This window comes from Grus americana, chromosome 1 (genome assembly GCF_028858705.1).
Source record: "Grus americana isolate bGruAme1 chromosome 1, bGruAme1.mat, whole genome shotgun sequence".
NCBI lineage: Eukaryota > Metazoa > Chordata > Aves > Gruiformes > Gruidae > Grus > Grus americana.
In genome coordinates, this window is record NC_072852.1 from 69987602 (window position 1) to 70011170 (window position 23569).

The following is a 23569-nucleotide window of genomic DNA, read 5'->3' on the forward strand; positions in this document are numbered from 1 at the left end:
GCTCCTGTCTTATTGGGAGAAAAAGAGGGTGGGAATGGAGAATAAGTGCATCCAGATGGCTTTATCTGCCTGCTTTATGTATCATATGCTTGGACCGTTTCACGTCTTACTTATCATCCCTTGAATATAGCCCAGAAATTTGAAAATCATTAGAGTTCTTATTCAGCAAACTTTTTTATGGACTGTAGGCTGTCCAAAGTCATGTTACTAGGGTTCAATGAGTCTGAGTTTTGTAATGTGTGTGTTTTGTAACTGAGCTCTTAGATGAGCATCTTTCTGGAGCTCTAATTCTTTTCAACTCTTTCCGGACCTTTAAGTCCGTATTTTGTTTTGTTACAAAGACAAATGGGTTGAACACAATGTTCAAGACTGAAATTCTGTTTTCTGTATTATTCTTTATCTCTCTCTAATACAAAGCCACACATCTGGTTTGTGGTTTTGACAATGACTGGACACTAAGCAGATGTCTTCCCTGCGCTATCCACAAGGGCGCTTAGATCTTTCTCCAAAGGGCCACAATTAATGTGGAGCCCAGCCATGTCTACAATTAGTTAAACTCTCCTTGCCAGTTTGCATAACCTTGCATTCATGTGTACTAAAATTTATTTACTGTAACTTGGGTAGATCCTTCAGATTTATTCTTTTAATTCTTGCTGGTTTTAACTAACCTATAGAGCAGTATCATCAACCTTGTGGGTTTTTTTTTTCCTATTTCACATTGTATGTGCCCCTTTCCAGATCATTTAATATATTAAATGTTGATCATAGTATCCACCCCTGAGACTTCCCCCATTAACCCTCTTGAAAACTGGCCATTTATTCATGCTGTTCGTTTTTTCTAAATTAGCTTTAATCTATTGACAGATGTTTACCTCTCACCCCATGACTAGTTTCCCTAATAGGTTGCAGTGATTAATATTACCAAAGGCTGTTTGAAAATTCAAATTAATTATATCTACCAGTTTTTCTTTAACCACTGTCTTGACTCTACTTATAGAAAATATAATTTTTCTTAGGGAAATACCATACTAATCTGTGCCTCCTGTATGGCATTAATCGAACTTACGTAACTACCCAGTTGAGCCATTTTACCAGGTACTAAAGTAAGGTTTACAAGTGTCTGTAATTCCCAAGCTCGCCGTTGTTTTTTATACACGAATGCACGGTATCGCCTGCCCTGCAGCTTTGCCACTTCCTATTTAATTTTAATGATTGAGCTGCCAGCAAAATACGTAATATGCCGCTTCACTCTTAACATTGTTTGAAACTCGGGCAAGTGCTACCCGGGCCAGTTTGTTTCCAATTTAAATTAATTTTATGTGACTCCAGGCATCAGTGGCAGGCTGCCCTGGGTTTTTACAGCGCCTGCTCTTGAACTGCTCGTTACCGGCACCCGTCAAGGGCTCCTGCAGGGTTCGGCTCTCTGCGGCTGCGATGCCCTCCTATACCGATCTGTTTGGTGTAGCCAGCGCAGCCTCTCGCTCTGGAGATATGCTCTGAAAAGGTCTTTCGAGTATCTTGACAACCCCTTGCCCTCAAACTTTTGGGGAAGCTTAGATAGGTTTGTTAAAATTGGAGATTTTCACCTTTTAATTCAAACAAGCAACAAACAAATCATCATTTTAATATTTTTTGCTTTTTATGTTGGTAAAAGTTGGATTGTCTCTGGATCTTCCTAAGGTATGGAGATTTATAGCCAAAGTCATTCTTTACATTCAATTCAGTATTTTTTTCTGTACTGGTTTAACCCCAGCCAGCAACTAAGCACCACACAGCCGCTCGCTCACCCCCCCTCAGTGGGATGGGGGGGGAGAGAATCAGAAGGGTTAAAAGTGAGAAGACAACCACCATCACTCCGAACATCTCCCACTTCTTTCTTCTTTCCTCAGCTTTATATGCTGAGCATGACGTCACATGGTATGGAATATCCCTTTGGTCAGCTGTCCCGGCTGTGTCCCCTCCCAGCTCCTTGTGCACCCCCAGCTGCTCACTGGTGGGGTGGGGTGAGGAGCAGAAAAGGCCTCGGCTCTGTGTGAGCACTGCTCAGCAGTAACTAAAATATCTGTGTTATCAACGCTGTTTTCAGCACAAATGCAAAACATAGCCCCTTACCAGCTACTGTGAAGAAAATTCGCTCTATGCCAGCCAAAACCAACACATTTAAGCAATTTATGGCTTTAAAGTTCAGTTACTTGGATTTGTTTTAATGTTTTATGTTACAAAATCATAACTGTTTCTTCCTCTTTACAGAATAAACTATTTGATATGACCTGTATTAAAGTGCTTTTGGTTAAAAAATTGAATTAAAAAAAGCATTAAATTTTTTAAAATCAGTTTGATGATGCAGTTTAGTATTAAATTGTGTTAAATGAGATGCTTTGCACCTAAAATTGATTTACTGTAGTTAACCAACTGACCTGGTTGGTTTCTGGTCCTCAGGTCCTTTGGGGCTCTATGAAGTCTACATCTCAGCATCTCACATAAAGGCTTTTATTCAGAAATTGGAAGAAGAAAGTAACTTTTTGGTTTGCAACTCAGTGCTCCCCGGTGCACTAAGGGTTGTGCTCAGGTCGTAGGTAGGTGCTTGGTAGCAGCCACATCCTCCCATGTGCTGTGCTGCATTGCCTGAGTGACTGCAGGTTGGACAGAGAAAGGCTGTAAAATAACACAGCAAAGAAAACTCAACCGGCTGATTGGTTTTAGGATCAAAAAATCCTAAAAACTCCCCGGGGCTGGTCATCAATGATGCCCAGGAGCTGTGAGCACATGGAGGGGGGAGTGAAGGTAAGGGAGTGGGGCACCAGCTTGGCAGTGTTGCTATAAAGTTACCCATGAAATTTCATCTACAGTGAAGGGAATAAACAGAAATGAAGCACGTACTCTTCACTACTCGCAGATGGGCTCCACACATGTCAAGGCTCAATTTATCCTATCAGTAAGGTCTATTCTGGGCTCTTCTGTGTTTTCTGCCAGTTCAGCCTGGGAGTCATTTTACAGCTCTTGGCAAATATTTGGTTTGGGTGTTTTTATGTATAATTTAAAGGATTGATTAAAAGTCAGAGAAAGCTTCAGCTCTTAGTGATTACAGTAATTTCAAATTTAGCTTTAGATAAGTTTTAGAGGTATTAGTGTATCTCAAGTATTTGAGTGTAATGTTTCAGTGGATCGAAACAGCCCATATTGCAGTTCTTTTAGACTTTGCACTGGTGCTGGTATCCCAAGGCAGAGCCTGTTTATATCTCCTTAGTGATACAGTTAATATTCAAATGATTTAAGGTTTAAATTCCTGATCACGGAGGGGGGAAGTTTCAGTAGAAAACGTTAGGCTAAGCATTGTTTCTTTATAAGTACTCAAGTGCATCTTGGATGTAGACTCAGACATTGCAGTACTTGACACATTATACCCATTCATCCTATTTATCTCCCACCCTTGTAGTGTCATGCTGATTCCTTCCTATAGTTTGTGGCGTTGTTCTTCAGAGGCATTGCAAACTTTTCAGCTCTTTAAACCCACTTTCCATGTCTTATATTTTGACTGGCTTCGAAACCTCTTCCCCTCACACCTTATTGGGTTTAATTTCCCTGAGCTGTTTTCTTGTGATGGAATTATTTCCCCTGTCCCTGCTGCTGTGGTTACGTCCCACGCTGCGTCTGGTCCCAGCAGCCTGCGAAACGCGGTCCTTGGCACACGAGTGCTTGGCGTTTGCTATCCTAACTCCACTTCTTCAGACACTACGGTGCATCTCAGATGTTTAAAGAATTCAGCCTCGCAGCTTTCCTGTGCATTAAGAAAATATTTTCTCAGTTTTGTGGAACAACAAAGTGAAATGCCCAACATCGTGAAGGAAGTCTGTGGCGCAGCTGGGAAATGAACTCTGATCTCCCCGTGTCTGTCCAGTACCTTAATTACGTGATCATCTCCACTGCCTCATCTCAAATTCATCTCTTGAAGTTGAAGGAGCATGTCATGCTGCATTTTTCATCTCTTTTGCCTCTGCTTATAGCTTGAGGCATTGGAGGAGAGTGGAGTTTTTACATGTTGGGAGTCTTCTTCAATACTGTTCTTTTATCTTGGAAGTCTTTTTCAATACTGTTCTTTTATCCCCTCTTTTTTTTGCCTCCCTTCTTACGTCCAAAGTCATGTGAAATCAAGTCTCTATTCCCTTCTACATCTGAAATGCTGTTTTCTGTATTCATACACATACTTGCCATCAAAAGTTTCATCTCTGTCCTCTGTTTTAATGCTGTAACAAGATTTTTATTTTTTTTTAGGACCCTCACATTTCCCCCCCCCTCACTGACGTTCAACTCTAGGCAACCAGTGCTTTCTGCATTTGCCATCTAAATCACGTTCTTTCCTGTTCCAATTTTACTATCCCCAGCCTGATTCAGCGTGGAATACAAACCCTTTTCTGCCTTGTACACAAAAATGGACGTACAGGGTCAGATCAAAGGTCCGTCTAGCCCAGCATCCTGTCTCTTGTTGTACAGCGGATACCCAGGGAAGAGTGTCAGAACGGGGCAATTGAGCAATGATACTTCCCCAGACTGTGCTCCCAGCCTCTGGCTCATATTTGCAGCCCAGAAACTTCCTTTTGTATTTAACAGCGCTTGATAGATATTTCCCCCCACCCCTTCTGTTAATTTGCCCGTTTTTTCTGTGAACTCATGTACACTTTTAGCATCCATAATATTCCATGGCAAAGAGACAGGCGGATGAATTATTGCTTGTGCAAGGAAGTGTCTCCTTTTGTGTGTTTTTATCCTGATAATTTCATTTGATGTCTGTCCATTCTTTTTTCAGAAGGGACTATGAGAACTCATTCTCTATGCCATTTCTGGTTTTATAGTCATTTATTGTTTTGCATAATCGTTTTTCCTGCAGAAGCTGTTTCATGTGTTTGATCACTGTTGTTGCCCTGCTCTGGCTTTTCAGTTCTTCTGTCTTTTTTTCTTTTTTTTTACCAAACGTGGGGACCAGAACTGCATGTAGTGTTCAAGGTGTAGATACACTCTGCATTTATACAGAAGCATTATGATGTTTTACGTGCCTTTCCACAAGGTGTCTAGTATTATTAATTAATTTTTGACAGCTTCCACTATATTGCTTCTACTTTCAGGCTTCTGCATGCTCCTGCCCAAGCTGCATCTCTGCTGAGCATTTCTCTTGCACTTTTGCTTATGATCTGGACCCTGACAGTTACTCTTGCTTCACCAGAATTTCCTTTTTCCTCTTGCTTCTCCCTTTTTATACTTCCACCGTATCTGAAAGAGCTTCCTTCCTCCAGTGCTCCTGCCCACCTTGATCTCTAAATTCCTGCCAAAGATTCATACTACAAAGCCCTTCAAAAGCATCTGCTCTTTTTTCCCCTTATCTAGCGTACCAGCACTGTTAGGCAACTTTCTATTACGCTGGAAATAAAAAACTGCCTCTAAGATTTGTGCCAAACTCACAGAATGTAATTCCACATATGTATATCCAATCCACTCTTCTTTTTTCTCCTTTCCTCTTCACCATCTGTCTTCTAATCTGGTTTCTGTGTCTATTAAGGTATAATTTTACACCAGTCCAGTTAATTCCAAGCTTAGTTCCAGTTTGCACTGTTTAAAAGTGTCTTACGTTAATAGAGCTTAATCTGCTCACACTGTGCGTGGCATCTCAAGGAAAGCAGCATTGCAAGTTTGAAGAAGCAATCCAGGGAAGTCTGGGGCCTCCTCTGTTCCTGTCTGGGAGCTTTTGGATAGAAATCACTCGGATGATCTGCGTAACTCCTGCATAATAAGCCTGATGTTCCTTCTCTGTGTTGGACCCGCCGCACCACTGATGTGCAGATGTACAGCCTGTTTGCTTTCCAGACGCGGTGGATTGTACACAGACGGACTCTGTGAGCGTCGAACGCGCGCGAGAGAGGTTGGAGACGTACCCAGCGCATCAGGTTTGCGGCTGACGCTGTACCCTGGGTCAGCACGTAAGCGTTTGTCCAGAGTTGTCCTGGATGAGTGGTCCTGGCTGGATCTGTAAGAGAGGAATCTGCCATCGGGTGCCTTCCTGTGCAAGTCCTAGTATTGCTGTGTGTTTTAACCACAACCAAGGTAATACGGGACAACTCTCGTGTTCACAGCAGTATGACCTATAGCTGCTGTATCCCCATTACAAATGATTAAATTGCCCTGATTCCCTCTCCTCTAAAAGTGAAAGTCCCATACGGTTTCAACAAAAGGGGGTTGTTACACGCTCCGAGCATTTGAAAAAATGGCTGTTGTGTTCAGGTGCTCCCATATGGACTTTGGACCTCGGTTAGCGCTGGGAATATGTATCGTTCTGCGGGTACGGTGAGGCAGGATCAGCGTCCTTCTTTGCCCGTCCTCTGCAACTGGAGAGTTTAGCTGCAGTGCAGTTTTGAAGGTCAGCAACGTTTCAGGCCCCCCAGTTGCGGAGGTGCCGAGGGATGACTCTCTCCTTAAGGCTGCATCATTACATTTACACGTAGAGATGTGATTCACAGAGAAGACTGAATCTCTTCCTCTTAACACATAGCTCCACACCATGTAATAGTGGGTTGGAATAAATCTGTTCGCTGAGTGTTAAGTTCAATTAAACTAAATTAGAAATGGATTAATGCTGGAATGGTCAGAGGTCTAGTCTGAGAGTTGTTAGGCTCGGTTTTACTGCTCTGCATTTGGCTTCCTGTGTGATCTTGGGCAAGTCGCTTAGCTTATCTGTGAGAAGCCCACATGGTTGTTGTGAGGTTAAATGCCATAAAGATGCATTAAGTCCTCTTGTGTATATGTTACTGGCCTTATACAGAGGTTGAAGATAAAGTTAACAAAACTGGTCCCTCTTTGTCAGCCCTTTCTGTGTCCCAAGTGATCTCTATGGTTGGAAAAACCCCCACGCTTAAAAGTTCCCGTATAACCGAATATACCTGCATAGGCTATACCCGAATAAAGGATGTTGCACTTAAATGATTAGGCTGTTGAATCTATAATGTTTATGATTATTTGGCAGTGTGATCCGCTTCTGTAGCAAGCGTGGCTCTGAGCCATTCTGATGTTAAAAAAGGGACAGAAACAATCAGTAACCCCTGCTGCCAGGCGAAGGAAGGATGAGGGCTGGGGCAGGGGCGGACAAAAGCTTAATCTTTCTCTGTTTTTCTAAGAGTTTGAGCTAATCGGCAATAACCAACACTAAAACATCTGAATCATAAATCTATTCAGCTACTGCGTGACTCCCAACAAACAGAGTGTGAACTGATTGTGCCTTAGCTATTCCCTTCCCTGCTGAGCCATGCTTCGCATTTATCTCGCATATGACCCTTTCTCGTAGTCTTTGCAGATTTAAAACAAAATTCCCGTCATGCTTCTTACATTTAAGTCATCAGGACACCCTTTCCTTTTAAGATAGCTTTCGGCAGAAGATGAAATCATGGCAAGGAAGCCCAAAGACCGGGGATGCAGCCTACACGCTCATCCTTCTCCCTTCTTCCCCCACTCACCCCCCCCCCCCCCAAGAGTCAGGACTCCTGCTTCCCGCTATTGTGAGAATTAATCCTTCCGTGTTCCTCGCTGCTCTACCTTCTATATAGCCAATAAGCACAGAGTGACTGAAGGGTTAGATGCGTGCTCGAAGGAATGAACAGCAATGGATCAAACTGCTCTAGCTCTTTTGCAAGTGCTGTTAGGAAAATACAATCAATTGGTTTCTATTTGAAAAATAATTCTGGTACCTCAGTTTACATGAAAATGAAGTATTTTGGGATTTTTCTTCTTCCTTCTCAGATTAATGGGCAAAAAAGGGAAATTCCTAACTTTGCACCCCAGCTAGAAATCAATACAGAGATAGTCCTGAACGTGGTTCCTTGATTGCCGGCTGTGGGTCTGCTCCTGTGTTGACTAAGGCTGCCCACAGCAGACGCATAGGTGGAATTTTCTCAACACCAAAATTTATTTCAGAGGAAAAGGAAGTGACATTACATTGTTGTGGTTTGATAACTTTCTTCTGTGCGAGTAACCTTGGTTTTGTAGTTTGCAGAGTAGGATGTGATTTTTTGGGGGTTTTTTGTTTGTTTGTTTGCTTTTTCTTTTTCTGTTTCAACTGTGTGGAAGTGGCATGGAGGTTATTTAGTTAAAATGACTTCCTGAGATTTCTGCATGCTAGGAGTCTTTGGATCTCCTCTCGCTAAAGCTTTATTAGTGAGGCTGAGTTACAGGAGATGTTACAGCCCATCAATACGCTAGGATTGAGTCCTCTGGGAGTGACCAGGTCAGAGTCACCTGTGCTCATGGGCAAGTAGGTGTTTTGAAATGTAGCAGCCATATGAATGCATCGATCAAAATGTTGGGTTGTGCAAAAAACACCTGTGCTCAGTCTTGAAAGATGGGAGTCTTTGAAATGTTGTAGTGCATAGCACAAGTAAGGGTCCATGTGTCCTCCTTTAAAGAGCTTTGGAAATCATCGGATTGTTTTATGCCCAAATGTTTTATACTTATTTTAAAGTTTGAAGGAGACTAATATATGGAAACTGTAATATGAAGAGTACGTAACTGTGACAGTTTGGGGGGAATGGCATGTACCTTCTGAGAGGAGACTCTAAGCCAGTATTGGTTTTCACAGTGGAGATGTCTAGGATGAATTTATTCTCAGAAGTAGCGATCGTTGTTCCCAGTGCTGAACATTCTGCGTCATCTCGCACTTTTGGTGGTCTTCTGTATTTTACCTTTGACTTGCTTAATTTAAAAAAAAATAATAATAATAAATTTTGTTGTCTTTAAGTTGTTTTTAGCATTCTTGCAATGAAATCAGATCCTGTAGAGGAAGGCTGCTCTTTGAGAGTTGCCTAGCCAGCACGGCTTTCCCTAAACTAGAATTTTTCGTAGTTCCTCAGTTTTGTTCATTTTGAGCACCTCTTTTAGACAGAAATGCTGGGCAGGATGAGACATTTCCTTCACTGCTGAAAAAAATGTAATTGGTAATGTTGTAATTCAGGATTCTTGCCTGTATGAAGTAGATGGTGCAGGTGTCCGTGCTGCTATCTGTGGGACTTACTGTTTGGAGAGGTTTGAGCAAGGCTGCGTAGAAAAGGGCCTGCCATCCTCTTCTGCTTTGAGGGATCTGTGAATAGTTAAGCTAGTTCTCGTTGTCCTACAAATATTAAGCCTCATGGGAGATTTAGGTATTCGTCTCTATTTTGTGCGTATTGAAAAAGAGAATAGTCAAGTGGGTTGCCTGAAGTCACCCAGCCTGACAGTGCTGGGAATAGGTTTCCTGGCTCCCAGTACTGTACTTTAAAACACAAGATTAGTCTTTTTTGAAAAGGATAATCTGTATGTTCAAAGAAGGCTTTATAAAGCTCCCATTAACCCTGGTGCCGTACCTAGTGAGGAATCTAATTTATGTTCTGGCAAATGAAAGCAGTTTCGAAGACCTCAGTGCTGCAGGTCACTGTCAGACCTTCAAGGTCCACTGCCACCAGTTTAATTTTTCTCCTGCTTGGATTCGCCTCTGTCGTTCCTGAGAAAGAAGGAGCAAAACTGTACTCCTGAGGAAAGATTTCCAGAGACATCCAGTTGCAATAACTGAGAACAAGGTCCACGTGTGGTTTTTTGCTATGCTTAGTTAATGTACGGAATGGCTAATGTTCCCATTCTTTCCTTGAAAGAAGGAGATACCTTCTGGTAAAGCTCTTTTTTTTTATCGCATTTTATCACTTAGTGAGGATCTGAAGATCTGAATTCCAGTAGCCAGTGGCTGGAAATGTCCTTTCAAACTAAAATGTTGAACTTTAGAGTTTACCCCTGAGTCCTCGAGCTACCTTATCTGAACGGCAGAGGAAATTTTTTTCCAGTTTTCTTCTGTTATCAAGGTAGAACACAGTGCCTGCATGTTAGAGAAGTAGCAGTACATTAACCTCAGCCTTGCTTTTACTCAAAGATTGCAAGTGTTTTACAGGGTTGGCTAAAGATTATCTAACTTTGGGGAGGGGGGTGGGGAGGAGAGAGAGAGAGACGGGCAGAGATTTAGCTCTCATCACTGAATGCATGAAGTGAGAATAAAAGCCAGGGCTTTCCTGATCCCATGCTCTACTAATAACACTTTTACAAGCTGGTTATATAATTATCTGTTACCGTATTTTTTTTTTTCCCCACTTCAGGCAGATCAGCTATTTCATCCAACCAAAGCGTTTTGTGCGGATCTTTGGATAATCCAGTGTCATCACTTCTGCATTGAATTGCAGAAACAAAGCTGGCTATTCCAGTTTACAAGACGTAACAGACCTTTGTTTCATTTTTTAAAATGTAATGAAACAAATCTGGTTGGTTTTTTTTTTTTTCTTTTTTCCTTATTCTGCATGGGAGGAAAGAATTGAGGAGAAAAAGGTACTCCGAATAATGTCTGTGGAATAAGTGTTACAGCAATAGACCTGGTTTCCTCTGTGTCTAGGCAATCGTTTACTGCCCTTCTCTCAAATTACGATGCTGTTTATAATATATGTTTTAAGAGCGTAGTTAGCATTAACATTTATGAACATCATAATAATTAACTATTTGGCCATTTCTGGCAGATATAACTATTATTGCATGAAGAGCCAAGTGTTTGTAGCAATCTGCGAATTTATTGGCTCTAAAGATGACATTATTTTAAGCTAGAGAAGAATTCCTGTATGGCATGTGTGTTGAAGAAGAAACTCACGCTGTGCTCTGGAAGGAGAGCTACAAGCACTCCATCACCTTTTTTATGGAGCAGCATTGCCAGATGTGGAGTAAAACACGGAGCGTCTGTCTCCATAGCACACGAAGGGCTCTGTATCATTTCCCTTGGCAAACACACCCGTGAGCTGAGCTCTGTCCGGACGTGGGCAGAGGTGGCGGTTCGTGGCCACCCCTGCCTGAGGGGCCTTAGCCAGGACAGTTGCACCGGTGACACTTGTGCGAACGCCGAGTTACTCATAGTACCTAGCAAGAAGCAGCTCCTGAGATTTTACGCTTTACTTGACAGCCTAAAAACGCTGGGAGTGCCAGCCTTTTGTGTTGTTTTTCTGAGCTGACCCTTCTCCCCTCTGCCTTTGCCCAGCCGCAGGGAAGGGTACGGGAATTCCCGTGGGGCTCCTGGCTCATCTCCCTGCCGCTCCCAGCCCCGAGAGCAGCCACCTCCGTCACCAGGCAACCTTCCTGGGTTTGGGTTTTTACTAGCATCCTGTGGAAGATGAGGGCTCAGCGGAGCAGGGCAGGTCTGCATCTCCCAGCAGGACAGCCGAGGAAGAGCGGGATTCCCGGGGGAGCTGGGAGGCCGGCTGGGGAAGGCGTGCTAGATAGCTGTCGCTGGGGTGGAGGCTCTGAGCCCCGACCAGGCTTTAAAAGCTCTGGGGGGCTTTTCCACATATCCGATGAAATACGGATTTATTTGGACAGGGCTGAAGGTAGACCGTAAGTGCTGGAAGAAGTAACTTCTTTTATTTACTTTGACATTGGATCCTGCGGTGATGTGTATTACGAAGCCAGGGCTGTGTAAGGAACTGTGACTTACATTACAATATTCGACAGGCTCAAAACACCATTTCATATGACAAGCCTATCCCATAGTACATATATCTCTCATTAAGGTGGTAGGTAGCATCTGTATTTCTTACAATAATAAAAGAAAAAAAATGTATGAAAGTCATGAATTTCTGTATTGAAGTATGTCTGGACTGTATAAGCTTGGAATAAGCTCAGAGAGTCTGACAGATAAGCAAAGTGATGCTTTTGGCTATCCAGAGTAGTGCAAACAGTTATCTGAGAGTACAAAAGAGACCTATGGTTCCACAAACTGTTATGCCATGCAATAGATGTGTGTTTTTAAAACTTAGGCTTGAGACTAAGCCTGTTGCAAACAGGCAGTTCACGCATCTGAGTAGCTGGCTGGCTGGCTGGCTGCATCAGGGTTGATACCAGTAGGCAGCTATTTCATACATATTCTTTTTTACTACATTAATAGAAAAAATTGCTGGAACTTGGATTTCAGCGTAGCACTGTGGTGGAATTCACCCACCATTCATCTTGGCCACGCGCTGTAGTAGAAACCCGTGGGGTACCTGTGTGTAGCTGCAGGCTCTCTCAGCTTTTCTTTTGTCTGACCCAGACCCGGGAGGAAGAGTTTTTAGTGCCGATAGCACTTTAAGGCTGATCTCCCCGCTGAGCGGCCAGCCAGGGTTTGTTTGTGGTGGGTACAGTGTGGGCTGTGCTCCGTGGCATCCGAAGGGGAGGCAGAAGAATGGCTGGCCAGGGAGATCAGATTAAAGGGAAAAAGTGAGGCTTTACAGCCTTTTTTTTTATCTTAATGCATTTTACCGTTTCATCCCACTTCTTCAGGCAAGGGCGAGCGGGGACCTTTTCCCCCTGTTCAAAAGCCAGGCCATCATTTTCCTTAGAGGGGCAGAAGGGATGTAAAGGAATCACCTGAGCTCTTGAGGGTTGATCTTGGCTTTCTGTTTATTTCAACACCCATGAAGATAGCTTTTTCATGACTGACTTATCTATTGGCAGCTAAGAACATCCTGGAGGGGGGGAGCAATGTAAGTGCCAAGGCACCACTCGTTGTTGTTACAGGAGAAGTTTTGTGGCGGGAGAGCAAACCAGCTGCACAGCTTGCATGCCATGTTGCATCAGCAGTGCATGATGGCAGGGAGTAAATCCTCCGGGAGTTTTGGCCAGTGCATGAGCTAGAAGAGTGGAGGTTGGCTTAGATTGGCCAGTCTGGCTGTGTCAAAAGCGGCAAAAATCCTCTTTAAAAAATTATTTTCCCAGTAAGTCTTGAAATCTTTGCAGAAACTTTAGCCAAGCAATCCATTCCAGATTTTGGCGCTCATCCTTTCCCTTCCCTGTGCTCATGCTGAGCAGATGAGCGCAATGGCCAGACCTAAAATGAAGAGCATCTACAGTCTGATCTCATCCTCCCTTGCTGCCTTTGGCTGGAGAGGAGGAGGAGCTTTGAAATCGGATTATTACTTCAAGCCTCTTGGCTTTGGAGCTACAGACTGTTCCCTACGTTGCCAATGGGCTTAAAAGCTTAGCAGAACTCCCACTAGGTGCCCAGGAAGCCTCTTACTGCAGGAGATGGTGACACGGCAGGATCAGCTGTTCTTTATTTATCGTGCGGCAGAATCGTCTGGGGAGGGACCATAGCTAACCCGGTGATGTTGTTTCCAGAAACAACGTCAAGAACAGGTAGAGCCGTGCTGATGTTGTTCCCCGCCGAGGTGGCTGCGCTCACCCAGGGCGCTATGTAAAACTGTTGCTGAAATTCTTAGTCTTTAGCTGCCGGTAGTACGTAGCCAGTAAATGGGAATGCTAAATCCAGTATTTGTGGAGAGAAGGAGTTTGGGGTTGTTTTTACCAACAAGGTACTACTGGCATGGGACTGTGAGAGCTTAAAAATGTGTAAGGTAGGTAGTATTATGGGTTGGCTTCAGAATGGTCCCAATCTCTAGCTGTCTGCTCGCTATGTTTCTCAGCCTGTCTTCCTGGTAAAAAAAAAACCAAAAACCTAAACCAGCGCAATCTATGAGTAGTTTTAACAATTGATACTCCATATAAGCGTGGCTACTGGGAGAGATCCTTTCTAGGTGATAACAAATTACATCTTTCTGAGGGCGAAGTGAACAGGATGCAATTCAAGCAGACTGCGTTTCCTCTCATGCTGGTGTGTTTGGAGGTTATTTTCACCTAGAGGACTTGAACTTGTGGCTTGGGCAATAGTGGTCAGCCACTTTGTGAGGGTGTTTCAGTTTGGGGGTTTTTAAGGACGCAATCCCGGTACTTTTCCCATAAAGGCACAGACCCCCGATTAGAAATTTAGGCAGACTGGTGTTTAGCTTGCTTTTCTTAATTGCCCTTTGCAGGCCTCTTGGAAGTCTTCCACGGGGTCTGCAAACCACAGGCTGGAGACCATCAGTTCTGCTGAGCCTGAAATGTCTCTCTCTCTCCCATGTAAAGCCAGCACAGTGCCCAGTGTGATGCTTGCCCCTCAGCCAGCATAACTGGTTTACGGTAAATGGTGTAGATTATCTGCTCTGAAGGAAGAGGAGATTATTTTGAAAGGGAGAAATGATCCTTTGGAGGGAAATAGCACGATCACCAAATGCTTTGGCTGCTAATAAAACTGCTGAAAAAGAAAGATGATGGCAGTGGCATCGAGTGTCAAGCCTTATGGGTTCTCTTCTCAGCCTCGCCACTGAGTGAAGCGTGCCCCTAGGAAGGATGCTGAGGCTTGAGTTAGTTTCTCCATCTGTAAAATTGCTCTGCATGTGGGTGTGTGCTTCCCCTTCCTTCGCAGGTGCTGCAAGGCTTTACTGAATGTTCTTGAAATGCTTTGATGCTCTAGGATGAAAGCTGCTCTAGAGGCATAAAGTACTAATGTCTAACTATTAAACAGAAACTAATTGCTTGTTACTTCAGAGCTTCAGATGTAGCCCGTCCATCTGAAAAGGTACTTTGCAGGGGGAAGAAACAGAATGAGCAGCAGTTTTACATCTTTTAGGTGCTGACAATGCATAAGCTTCATAACAAATGTAGGGTTTTTTCCCAAATAGCTAGGAGGAGAGGAAAGCTTTATTAGCACCGGTACGCTGCTATGGGGCATGAGGGAGACTGGATTGATCAGTCTGAAATCTCTTTTCAGTACAGTTTAGCCACCCAGCGTGAGCTGCTCGTATTTGTTTGTATTACACAGCAGTGAAAAATTCCAGTTGGAGAACAAGCGGCAGCGTGCTGTGCAAACAGGGGAGGGACCCTGTCCCAAAGGAGAGATCAGGCAGCAGGTTAACATGGATGGAGAACAAGAAGCCACAACTGTTCTGGCCAGTGGGATAGAGGGTAAATACTGTGGCGGTCTCAGATCACCAGCAGCCTTGTGCCCATCCCAGATTTTTAAGCATCCTGATAGAGAGACTAAAGGAGGACAAAACCAGAGTATGCTTATAAACCAAACCTAGAAAATTCCAGCCTGACCAAAAATGTCCATCAGCATTGGACACAGTTTGCGTTTTCAAACCTACTTGGGCTAAACTGAGCAGAATTCAACATTTGTGCATCCCCTTTTTGTAGCTGAAAGGAGCTGCTGGAGGAGAGGACAGCTGAGGTTACCCATTGCGCTGATGGCACTGAGGGGGGGAGCATGTGGGATTTGTGCTTTGCAAACAGCCGTAACATGGAGGCAGTACAACAAATTCTCCCTGGCTTTCTGTTTATAACCATCTCCCTCATACAAAGCTGTCATCTCACACCTCTGCTGAGCCCTGGAGTAACATTATGCCCCTATTTACAATGTGCTTGAAATATCCTTCACAGTCTGCTCACAGAAAGTTGAGTGAAGTAGAGATCTCAGAAGGCACTGAGAGACATTAAGGGGGGGACCTGAAGAAACAGGAAAAGGGAAGACCTTTGCTGCTCCTGCTTTTTCCCCCTCCCCAAGTGATAGTCCTCTTCCGACAGGGTAGCTTTTCTCCTCCCTCCGATGTTTGTTGTTCATCCCTTGCCCTCGCACACACCAGTCTGGTGGCTCAGATAAGAGCTGGGACTGCTGTGGTGCTGAGTGTCATTAAAACACTTTGCCTCACCCTCCCAAAGCTACAGTAGAAGGCCAGCTTGGCTCCCCCTGGTCCCCAGGGGGTGAGGTGAAGATGATGGTGTTTCCTTGAGGACAGCTGCTGACTTGGTCCCTGCTGTCAAGAATGCAGGGAGGACGTTCAGCATCCACTCTCCCTGCGATGCGAAGGCAGAGCAGAGAAGACGGGGGGTCTGTTGGGTCAGGAAGCTGTAAATCCATGAGGCATCTTACAGAGAGAGGGTGCAGGCTCCTGCAGAGGACTGTGGGGAAGCTGGGAGAGATGCATCTGGCTGTAGATTTAGGTAATGGGTGATGTCTCCAACTAGGCACTAAAATTAATATCCACGTGGCTGGGAGATTTGATCAGGATCCAAAAGCATAACTTCTTTCTGTCTTAAAGGCAGCCATCTAAACCCACTGCTGTTTGCCCTTTTAGGGTATCCTGGCCCTAGGAATACTCCTAATTCCCTGCAATGCCCTCCCAGCTTGTCATGCCAAGACGGGCAGTCTCCGTAGGTTTCCTGTTTTGAAAACTATTTCCAGTTGATGGCAGCGATCGCAAGCCGAGAGAGCATGGCACTGGGCTGCAGAAGGCACTCTGGCTGCTGGGCGGGGGCCTGGTTTTTGCAGGTGTGCTGAGTACATCCCAGGGACTGAACACACCGACAGACCAAAAAGCTGAGAGTGGGGTTTGGCACCACCGGCCCATGGTGTAGTTGGATCCTGTCACCTCGGCTTTGGGACCACATCCAGCTTTTCATTGCATTGACCTTCTGCTGCTGCTTCGGGTGAATCGGCTGGGTGTGCTGTGTGGCTCAAAGGAAGGTACTGCACTTTTCTCTCTGGGACATGTTGGGGTGAGCAGTGGTCCTGCACCAAGTCTCTGTGTCCTCCCCAAAGCCAGGGGATGGCTGGCTCTTCAGTAGGGTAGGCAGCAGGAGCTCCTAGCCGGAGATGTGAAGCACGCACTCTGGCTTCAGGCAACGCAGGGGTAAATGACGCTCATTGGAAGCTTTTCAGACCTGCAGTTGACTTCAAATCTTCCTGCCCAGTCCAGGTAAACTGTACTCTTTTGCATGAATTCACCTAACTCTTGCCCAAGTACCTGTTGTCATTAATTATCTGCGAGGGGAAAAGAATGTCCTGACTCTATTCAGTGACTACGTTGAAATTTCAGCACAGGGGTTGGGGCTTTCGGTGATCTCCTAAAGCCTCTGCAAAAGCCTGTTGAGTCACTTGTGAGCATTGCAATGGAAAGCTGATAACAGCAGCGGTATGGAAATAGAGCTGAAGGGATTGAGGTTTTTAAACTGATGGCTAACTTGGACAAGGCTTAGCTGTGCTTAAACTGGTTATGTCCATCAGATTCGGTTATAGATGATTCAGCTCCAGCACAGAGGAGGCCTTTGAACCGCAGTCCTGTACCTTAGCACACAGCCTGCTCACGCCAGGCTCTCACATGTGCTGGCCTTCCCTGCAGCTTTGGAGCAGCCTGTCTTCTGAAACAAGGACCTCAAACTTTGCGACACCACCCTCCAAGTGGACAGTTTGTGAGGAGCTGAAATCTGACCAGCATAGTGCAGGAAGCCAGCGTCTGCAGCAGCCCTGCCATTACCTTTGCACTGGTGTTGGTGACTGCATGTCACTGCTGTCACGGTTGCGGACTCATTCGTTTACTTTTATCCAGGAAGTCAATCATCTTTCCTCTCAAAAGTCTGGGCAGATACTGAAAAAGGAGTATACTTTGGGCAAGGTTGAGCTTGGGTCACCACACGTACAGAGGCCACAGCACTTGGGTGCTGTCAAGAGCAGCACAAAACAGCAGTTGCAACAGCACGCAGGCGATACCGGGGTTTAATACACGCTCAGAGCAGCTCTGGAGGAGCAGCGTTTTGTTGCAGACTCAAACCTTGGCCAGCAGCACACCAGAGAGGTTACCCGTACCTGCCAGAGTGCCTGGCGTGGGGCAGGCAGGTATGGGGCTGCCGGCCCTTCCCTGCCAGCTGTTTTCCCAGGGAGCGGGGAGGGACGGGTTGGTGCCCTCTCGCCCGCCCCGGCTAACCCTGCTTCGGGCCAGCGCTCCTCTCGGGCGAGCTGGTCACCCTTGCTCCGGCGGCCGCCTCTTCCCGACAGCCCTTGCCTGACTCAGGGGGGATTTAGTCCCGGGCTGGGGGGAGGGAAAGACGTTAAACAGGCTTTTCCCTAATGAGGTGTGACGCCAGCTGGAGAGGGGGAGAATCCTGCTTTTCTCGTGTCTGTTGCTCTCTCCAGTTAGAGGAGGAGGAGATGTCGTCCCCCCTCCTTCCTCTGCTGATTTGCTGCCTCTTCTGTTTCCTTTCTGTGCCGTCCCCAAAGCGTTTTGGCAAGGTTCAGATTTCTGCGCTCACAGCTCAGTGCTCAAAGAGAAAAGGGGAAAAACAAAAGGGTTGGAGGCGTGGGGGGGATGGTGGCGGGGAGGAAGCCCAGCCGCTCGCCCTGGCCAGGCCGGAGGAGCGTGGGGATGGGCACCCCAGGCAGGGTTTGCCCTCAAGACCAGGGGTTTTTTGGTGTCCTCATTCTTCTGGGAGTCCCTTGGGTGGCTTCGGCCACCTCTGCTCAGATGTGCTGCTTGAGCACCCTGCTGCTTTTCTGGCCATCCCTTGTTGAACAGAGGGTCGGAAAAACAAGGTTTATTTGTTCTGCAAAATCTGGGTCAAAACATTAGGTGAAAACCCGAGGGGATCCCAACTCTTCATTTGCGGTCCTGAGATGTTAAGATTTGCATTGCATCCTCCTGGTCCCTGGCATTCCCACAGCACCCCGGGCATGTGGTCCAGGATTTAGATGTTTTGGGGCAGAAAGCTGGAGAATCCAGCAGGATAGAAAATTGTGACATTCAGTTAAACAGGGCCAATGGACTCAGCCCTGGGAAATTAAAGCACCTCTTAATGCTCTTGCCCTGTTGCAAGCAGTGACAGAAAAAAAGAAAACTAGACAAAAAGTTTACAGAACAATATCGGCATCTTTTTCCAAGACAAATAACCATGGTAATAGTTGGACTGTGTCTTTACTGAACCTGCTGGCACCAGATTGCGACTTTCGGTAGGGACCACAGGCCTGGAGTGGGCCACAGGCAGCACCCGCAGCATTGGGGAGTGCGGTGCGAGCACCTTTCTACAGAGACGCTGACAGCCCCGTGCCTGCTAACGACGGACTTTCGTTAGTCTCGTGCTACGTGTGTGCTGATTAAGCCTGACTTGTGCCAGAGCCCCTTAACCCAGCGTGGCGCCGGGACTCCGCACCCAGCCACGTGTCGCTCTGCGTGCCCAGTGCACCTGTTAGCCAGTGGCTGTGAGATCCGTCTGCGGCCGGGTCGGGTTCCCAGATCTGCTCTGCGCCCACCATGAAGGCAGGGACAAAGGAGCACCCGTCTGGGAAAGAGGGAGGCAGCGAGAGAGGGGGGAAGCTCCCTGGGCAGGTGTTTTGGGGAAGATGGGCAGGTCCCTGCCCAGGAGACGGGGGGTCCTGGGGCAACTGGGCACTTGCCCAGTGCCCGAGGAATGTCCCCCAGCTCCCAGGGTGACCCACTGGCTCCAAAAATGTAAAGGTCACTCCCGGGCCTGGAAGACAATGGCTGCAGATAGGGGCTATCTGAGCTGGTTGTGGCCAGTGCTTAGGGAGTGTTAGTCAAACAGCAGGCTGAAAAGGCTCACGGGAAGCAATTTAAATATTCCTTCATACAAAAGGCTGTCGCATCCCAGCAGAGGCGGGCTGCTGCCTGACATTTAGTGCACAAGTGTACGCGCACAAGGGAGAGGCTGAATGGGGGGAATATCCTGGAGACCCCCTTGTCCTTTATTCTGGGTCCTAACGTTTTTGACAAGCTGTAAGTGTATTGTGGTAACACACCTGGGATGTTTTAGCACATTGCATACTTTATTTTTCCCCCCCTCCTTCTCAGGTATATTTTGTTTGAAGGCAGCTGTCCACTAAAGTAATTTACAAATAAAATAAGTCAACACCTCCAAAACACTAACCACTTACCAAGTGAATTCACTTGGTAATTGCTATTTATATAGTGTGATTACTATTTGTACAACAATAATATCACTTTCTCTGAGGCATGGCAAGCAGCAACTGCAGTTTTTGTGTTAACTTGTCATTAAGCAGGGTAGTCGTCCAGAAGCCAGAACAGAGATTCTTGGGACTTTTCCTAGCTCTGTGGCAGGGACGCTATGTCAGGCTTTGGCTGCCCGCTGCCCTTTCCATGCCTCGAGTTTCCTCATATAATAGATGCGTTTAATACGTTCTTCGCAGGGCAGGTGTCTGGCTTCCACTTGTGAAGCACTTTAGATGTTGCACAAGAGGTAAATAACAGTGGTGTTGATAATGAAAATATGCCATTAATACATTTCCAATAAAAAACTACAAGCAGCATTTAATCTGCAATCTGTTATCAATAATTTTATTACCGCAGTTACTGCGGTCTAATAAAAAAGCACTTTCTCTTCTTTATTGGGTAAGTGCCAAAACGTTTATCCTTTATTCTCTGGCCATTAACCTTTATTCCGTAGCCATTAGCTTAGCCATTTGTGTAACAGTCTGTTGAGTAACATTCAAGTAGGAATTTGTATTCAATCCATTGTTTACTCTGAAACCCCAAAATAATAACTTCTTATGCCTATGTTGTTTATCCATATTAAATCTTGTTAAGTGCTGTATACTACTGATGATAACTCCTATAGGAAGTGGCTTTTTCTTACTGTGAATGATTTGCTGGCATATAAATAAAACTGTAGTTAACCTAGTAATATTTTGAAAACAAGGCTTGAAATTGCTGGCTGAAAAACAGATATTTCTCACAACATGTGTGAAATTCGTAAGAACTACAGTTCAGAAGTTTATCCTTTTTATGGAGCAGTTCCTGCATCTCGCCTTTATGTGAACTCCATTGTGCTGAAATAAGCTATAATAAATACTCTCCACCCCTCCCATCAAGGCTTGAGGTTTTGGGTCATGAGGTGTCCGACATCCCTCCATCCTTTCTTTCTCTCTTACTGGAGGGGAAAAAAAACAACAAAGAGAAGTAAGTTAAATAATCAAAATGCCTGCTTTACTTTGGGGCATTTGCTTGCTAGCTTTCAGCCATTTCTGGCTATTCATCTGAAACTGCTACTTCTCTGTGTAAGTGGCTTTTAGGGCCACACTTTCTGAGCACATCTTTTAAATGAGCTCTCACCAGCCTTAGCAAGTGGAAAGCAAAGGAGGAGAATGAAACTGTTGATTCCTGCCCATCAGCTGAACATGGGAGAAATCATGGCTTTCTTATTAGGCTGTAGTATCTCAACCTCACTGAACCCTATTTTTCTATTTCCAGACAAAAGCATTAGTCTTCTGGCTGGAGAGTGACATTCAGTAAAAGCCTTTCAAGGTCTTCCCATAAACTCTTGCAATGAAGAGGTAGTAGTAGCAGTATTTTTAATGATGGGAAAGGTCGGCTTACCCAGTGTACGCTCTGCCGCTGTACTCGTACTTGAAGCTGCTTGTGTCTTTTTGGTCCTGATCAGCTAGCAGTAAATTTTAAGGAATTAGTTTGATGGTTGGAATTTTTTTTCTCTCCTTTCTGCTCATTAGGAACTGGAAGCTGCTCTTCACAGGGATGATGTGGAGTTTATCAGCGACCTGATCGCCTGCCTTCTTCAAGGTTGCTATCAGCGCAGAGACATCACGTGAGTAACCTCACTCTGTGGCTTAAGCGCTTTGCAAGGGGAGCTAATTAACACGGTTGTGGGGATGTGGGGATGTTTCATGGCTTTAGATTGATGACATGGCAGTGATGGGCAGCCACCAGCAATCAGGCCAGATGCTTTACTGAGTGGAAGGGAATTCCAGCTCTTCTTGTGTTGAGTTGCAGGTTTTTAATTTTGCAGACCTGTTGTTAAGTGAACTTCTTTGTTCGGATCCCATGCAAATGTGTCGGATACTCTGCTGTAGCACTAGCGCGTACAGCGAACATTCACATCTGCTGTTATGCTCTGCACTCTATTTGGTCAAATTAGCGATATCACACTAAGTCTTTAAATCATCACATATGTTTTCAACATTTTATATGTATTGCACAGAATAAAACTTGTTGCTCTGCAGCCACCTCACTTGCATGGAAGATCCCATTGCTTTACAGAAGGACAATTGTAATTTTCTCAGAAGTAAGAGGAGTATTGAAATCGGTTCAGTTGCAGGATGTTAGAAAGTGATTTTACACATTGTCTTGATGTTTCGACATCCAGAGACACTTTGTTAGTGTCCACGAAAGTAGCGTCCCAAATTGAGACATCTGTAGAACATCATTCTTTAGAGGATCACTGCTCAGCAGTGAAACGTGCTCCCAGTGATAACAAAGACTTGTTGCAGTGTGTTTTATTTGTCCTTCTGCGAATCATGTTAATAGCAAAGCATAACTGTGGAGACGAAGACAGCTTGGCAACACTTGCAGTTGCTTAGAAGAGGTGTTAAGCAATCCTGCTCCCTAGGATTCCCCTGTTGTGCAGAGGCTTAGGCTGGTGCATAGGCATATAGCCATAGGTGCTTGCATTGAAAGCTCTATTTCTAATTAACCGATTATGTTCAACAAAATTTATATAGTTTATTTTTTATATATATATCTGCCACTTAAGTAAGTTCTCTTGCTTTGCTGTGTTGACATTCATCGTAAGCGGGTATCGGGACCTGAACCAGGCAGCTGCACTACGTTTACTGTCTCTGAATGAAACTGATGCGATGAGAGGCTTGATCATAAAGGGACTGCAATCGTGTATACCTCCTTCATCAAAACAGCCACAGAGCACTATAATCTTGCTTATAAACATGCAGCAAGTTTACTTCTTCATACCAGAAACACCAGAAAGTAGTGGCTTAAGTGTTTTGCCCATCTTAACCAGCTCACTCTTGTAGAAGCAGCGGAAGATTTGTCTTTGATAAATTTTATAAATTTCACATTGTGAGGTTCTGCTAAACTCTCCAGATCTAAGAGTGTCCACTTAGCAATTGCACTGTTTAATTGCCTTCCCTTTCTCAGCTGTTTTAACTAACAAAATTCAGGGATGAATCATGGGTGAGTCATTAGGCATTGGCAAATTGTCTGTCTGGGGAAGGTTACACATGTAGACACGGGTATACACTCACGTACAGTTACACGATGCACCTGGCAGCTCAGCGATGTGTAGTTTATTCAGTATTGCACGTAGGTCCCAGTTTGTGCCTGTGCAGATACAGCTTTGGTTAACTCCGAGATGCAAAAGCTGCAAGGAGGTACCTACATAGCTGTTGGTGTGTGTCTGTCCAGGTACCGGAGGTGCCGTAGGAAATGGAGGAGCGCGAAGTCACGTAGTGAAGTTGTGAGAACTTACACCTCACCCGAACGGTTGTGCTAGGGAAAGCACGAGGTGCCTGCAGGAGAAACCAGCTGCACCATTTCTATAGCACCTCCCGTCGAAGGGGACGACCTCGCGGGCAGGGGACTAACGAGAAAAGTCTCTTCTGCAGAGGAGGTGGGGAAAAGAGCACAGCAGGAGCGGTGCAGTGGAAATGGCTGAAGGAATATATCAGGAAAACTGCCCGGAGCCACTGGGATGTTAGGGAGGTAGGCTCTGAAACTCTGCAGAGGAAGCAATGGGGGAGGCTACCTGGAAACAGAGGGAAAAGTGCTGAATGCAGAGGGATGTCATGAAGGAAGAAGCATTAAGATTTAGTCTAAATATGGAAATCTGTAGATAAAAGAGAATAAAAATGATGGCTTGGATACACTTATCAGAAACAAGCTTGCCCCACTGTTTGTTTCTTGCTTACAAACCAGCCATGGAATATTTATCCAAAATGAATGTGTGTTTTTACAGCCTAAAATTCTCCTTGTTCCTTACACAATTATTTGCAACATCTTTGTTCCCTCTAACCCGAGTTCAAGAGGCATAGGCCTTGGCTGATGCACAGCTTCCCCACTGTTCCTAGTTT

General features: G+C 45.2%; 1 protein-coding gene across 2 annotated transcripts in view; it reads left to right on the top strand.

Annotated features, from left to right (window-relative positions):
• LOC129204932 (chromatin remodeling regulator CECR2) overlaps positions 1-23569 on the top strand; it is a 96396-nt gene that overhangs the window by 29958 nt on the left and 42869 nt on the right. For both annotated transcript variants that reach the window (XM_054821759.1, XM_054821768.1), the window contains exon 2: positions 21197-21291. In XM_054821759.1, the coding sequence (XP_054677734.1) occupies positions 21197-21291 (95 nt within the window). The remainder of the gene's footprint in view (positions 1-21196; positions 21292-23569) is intronic.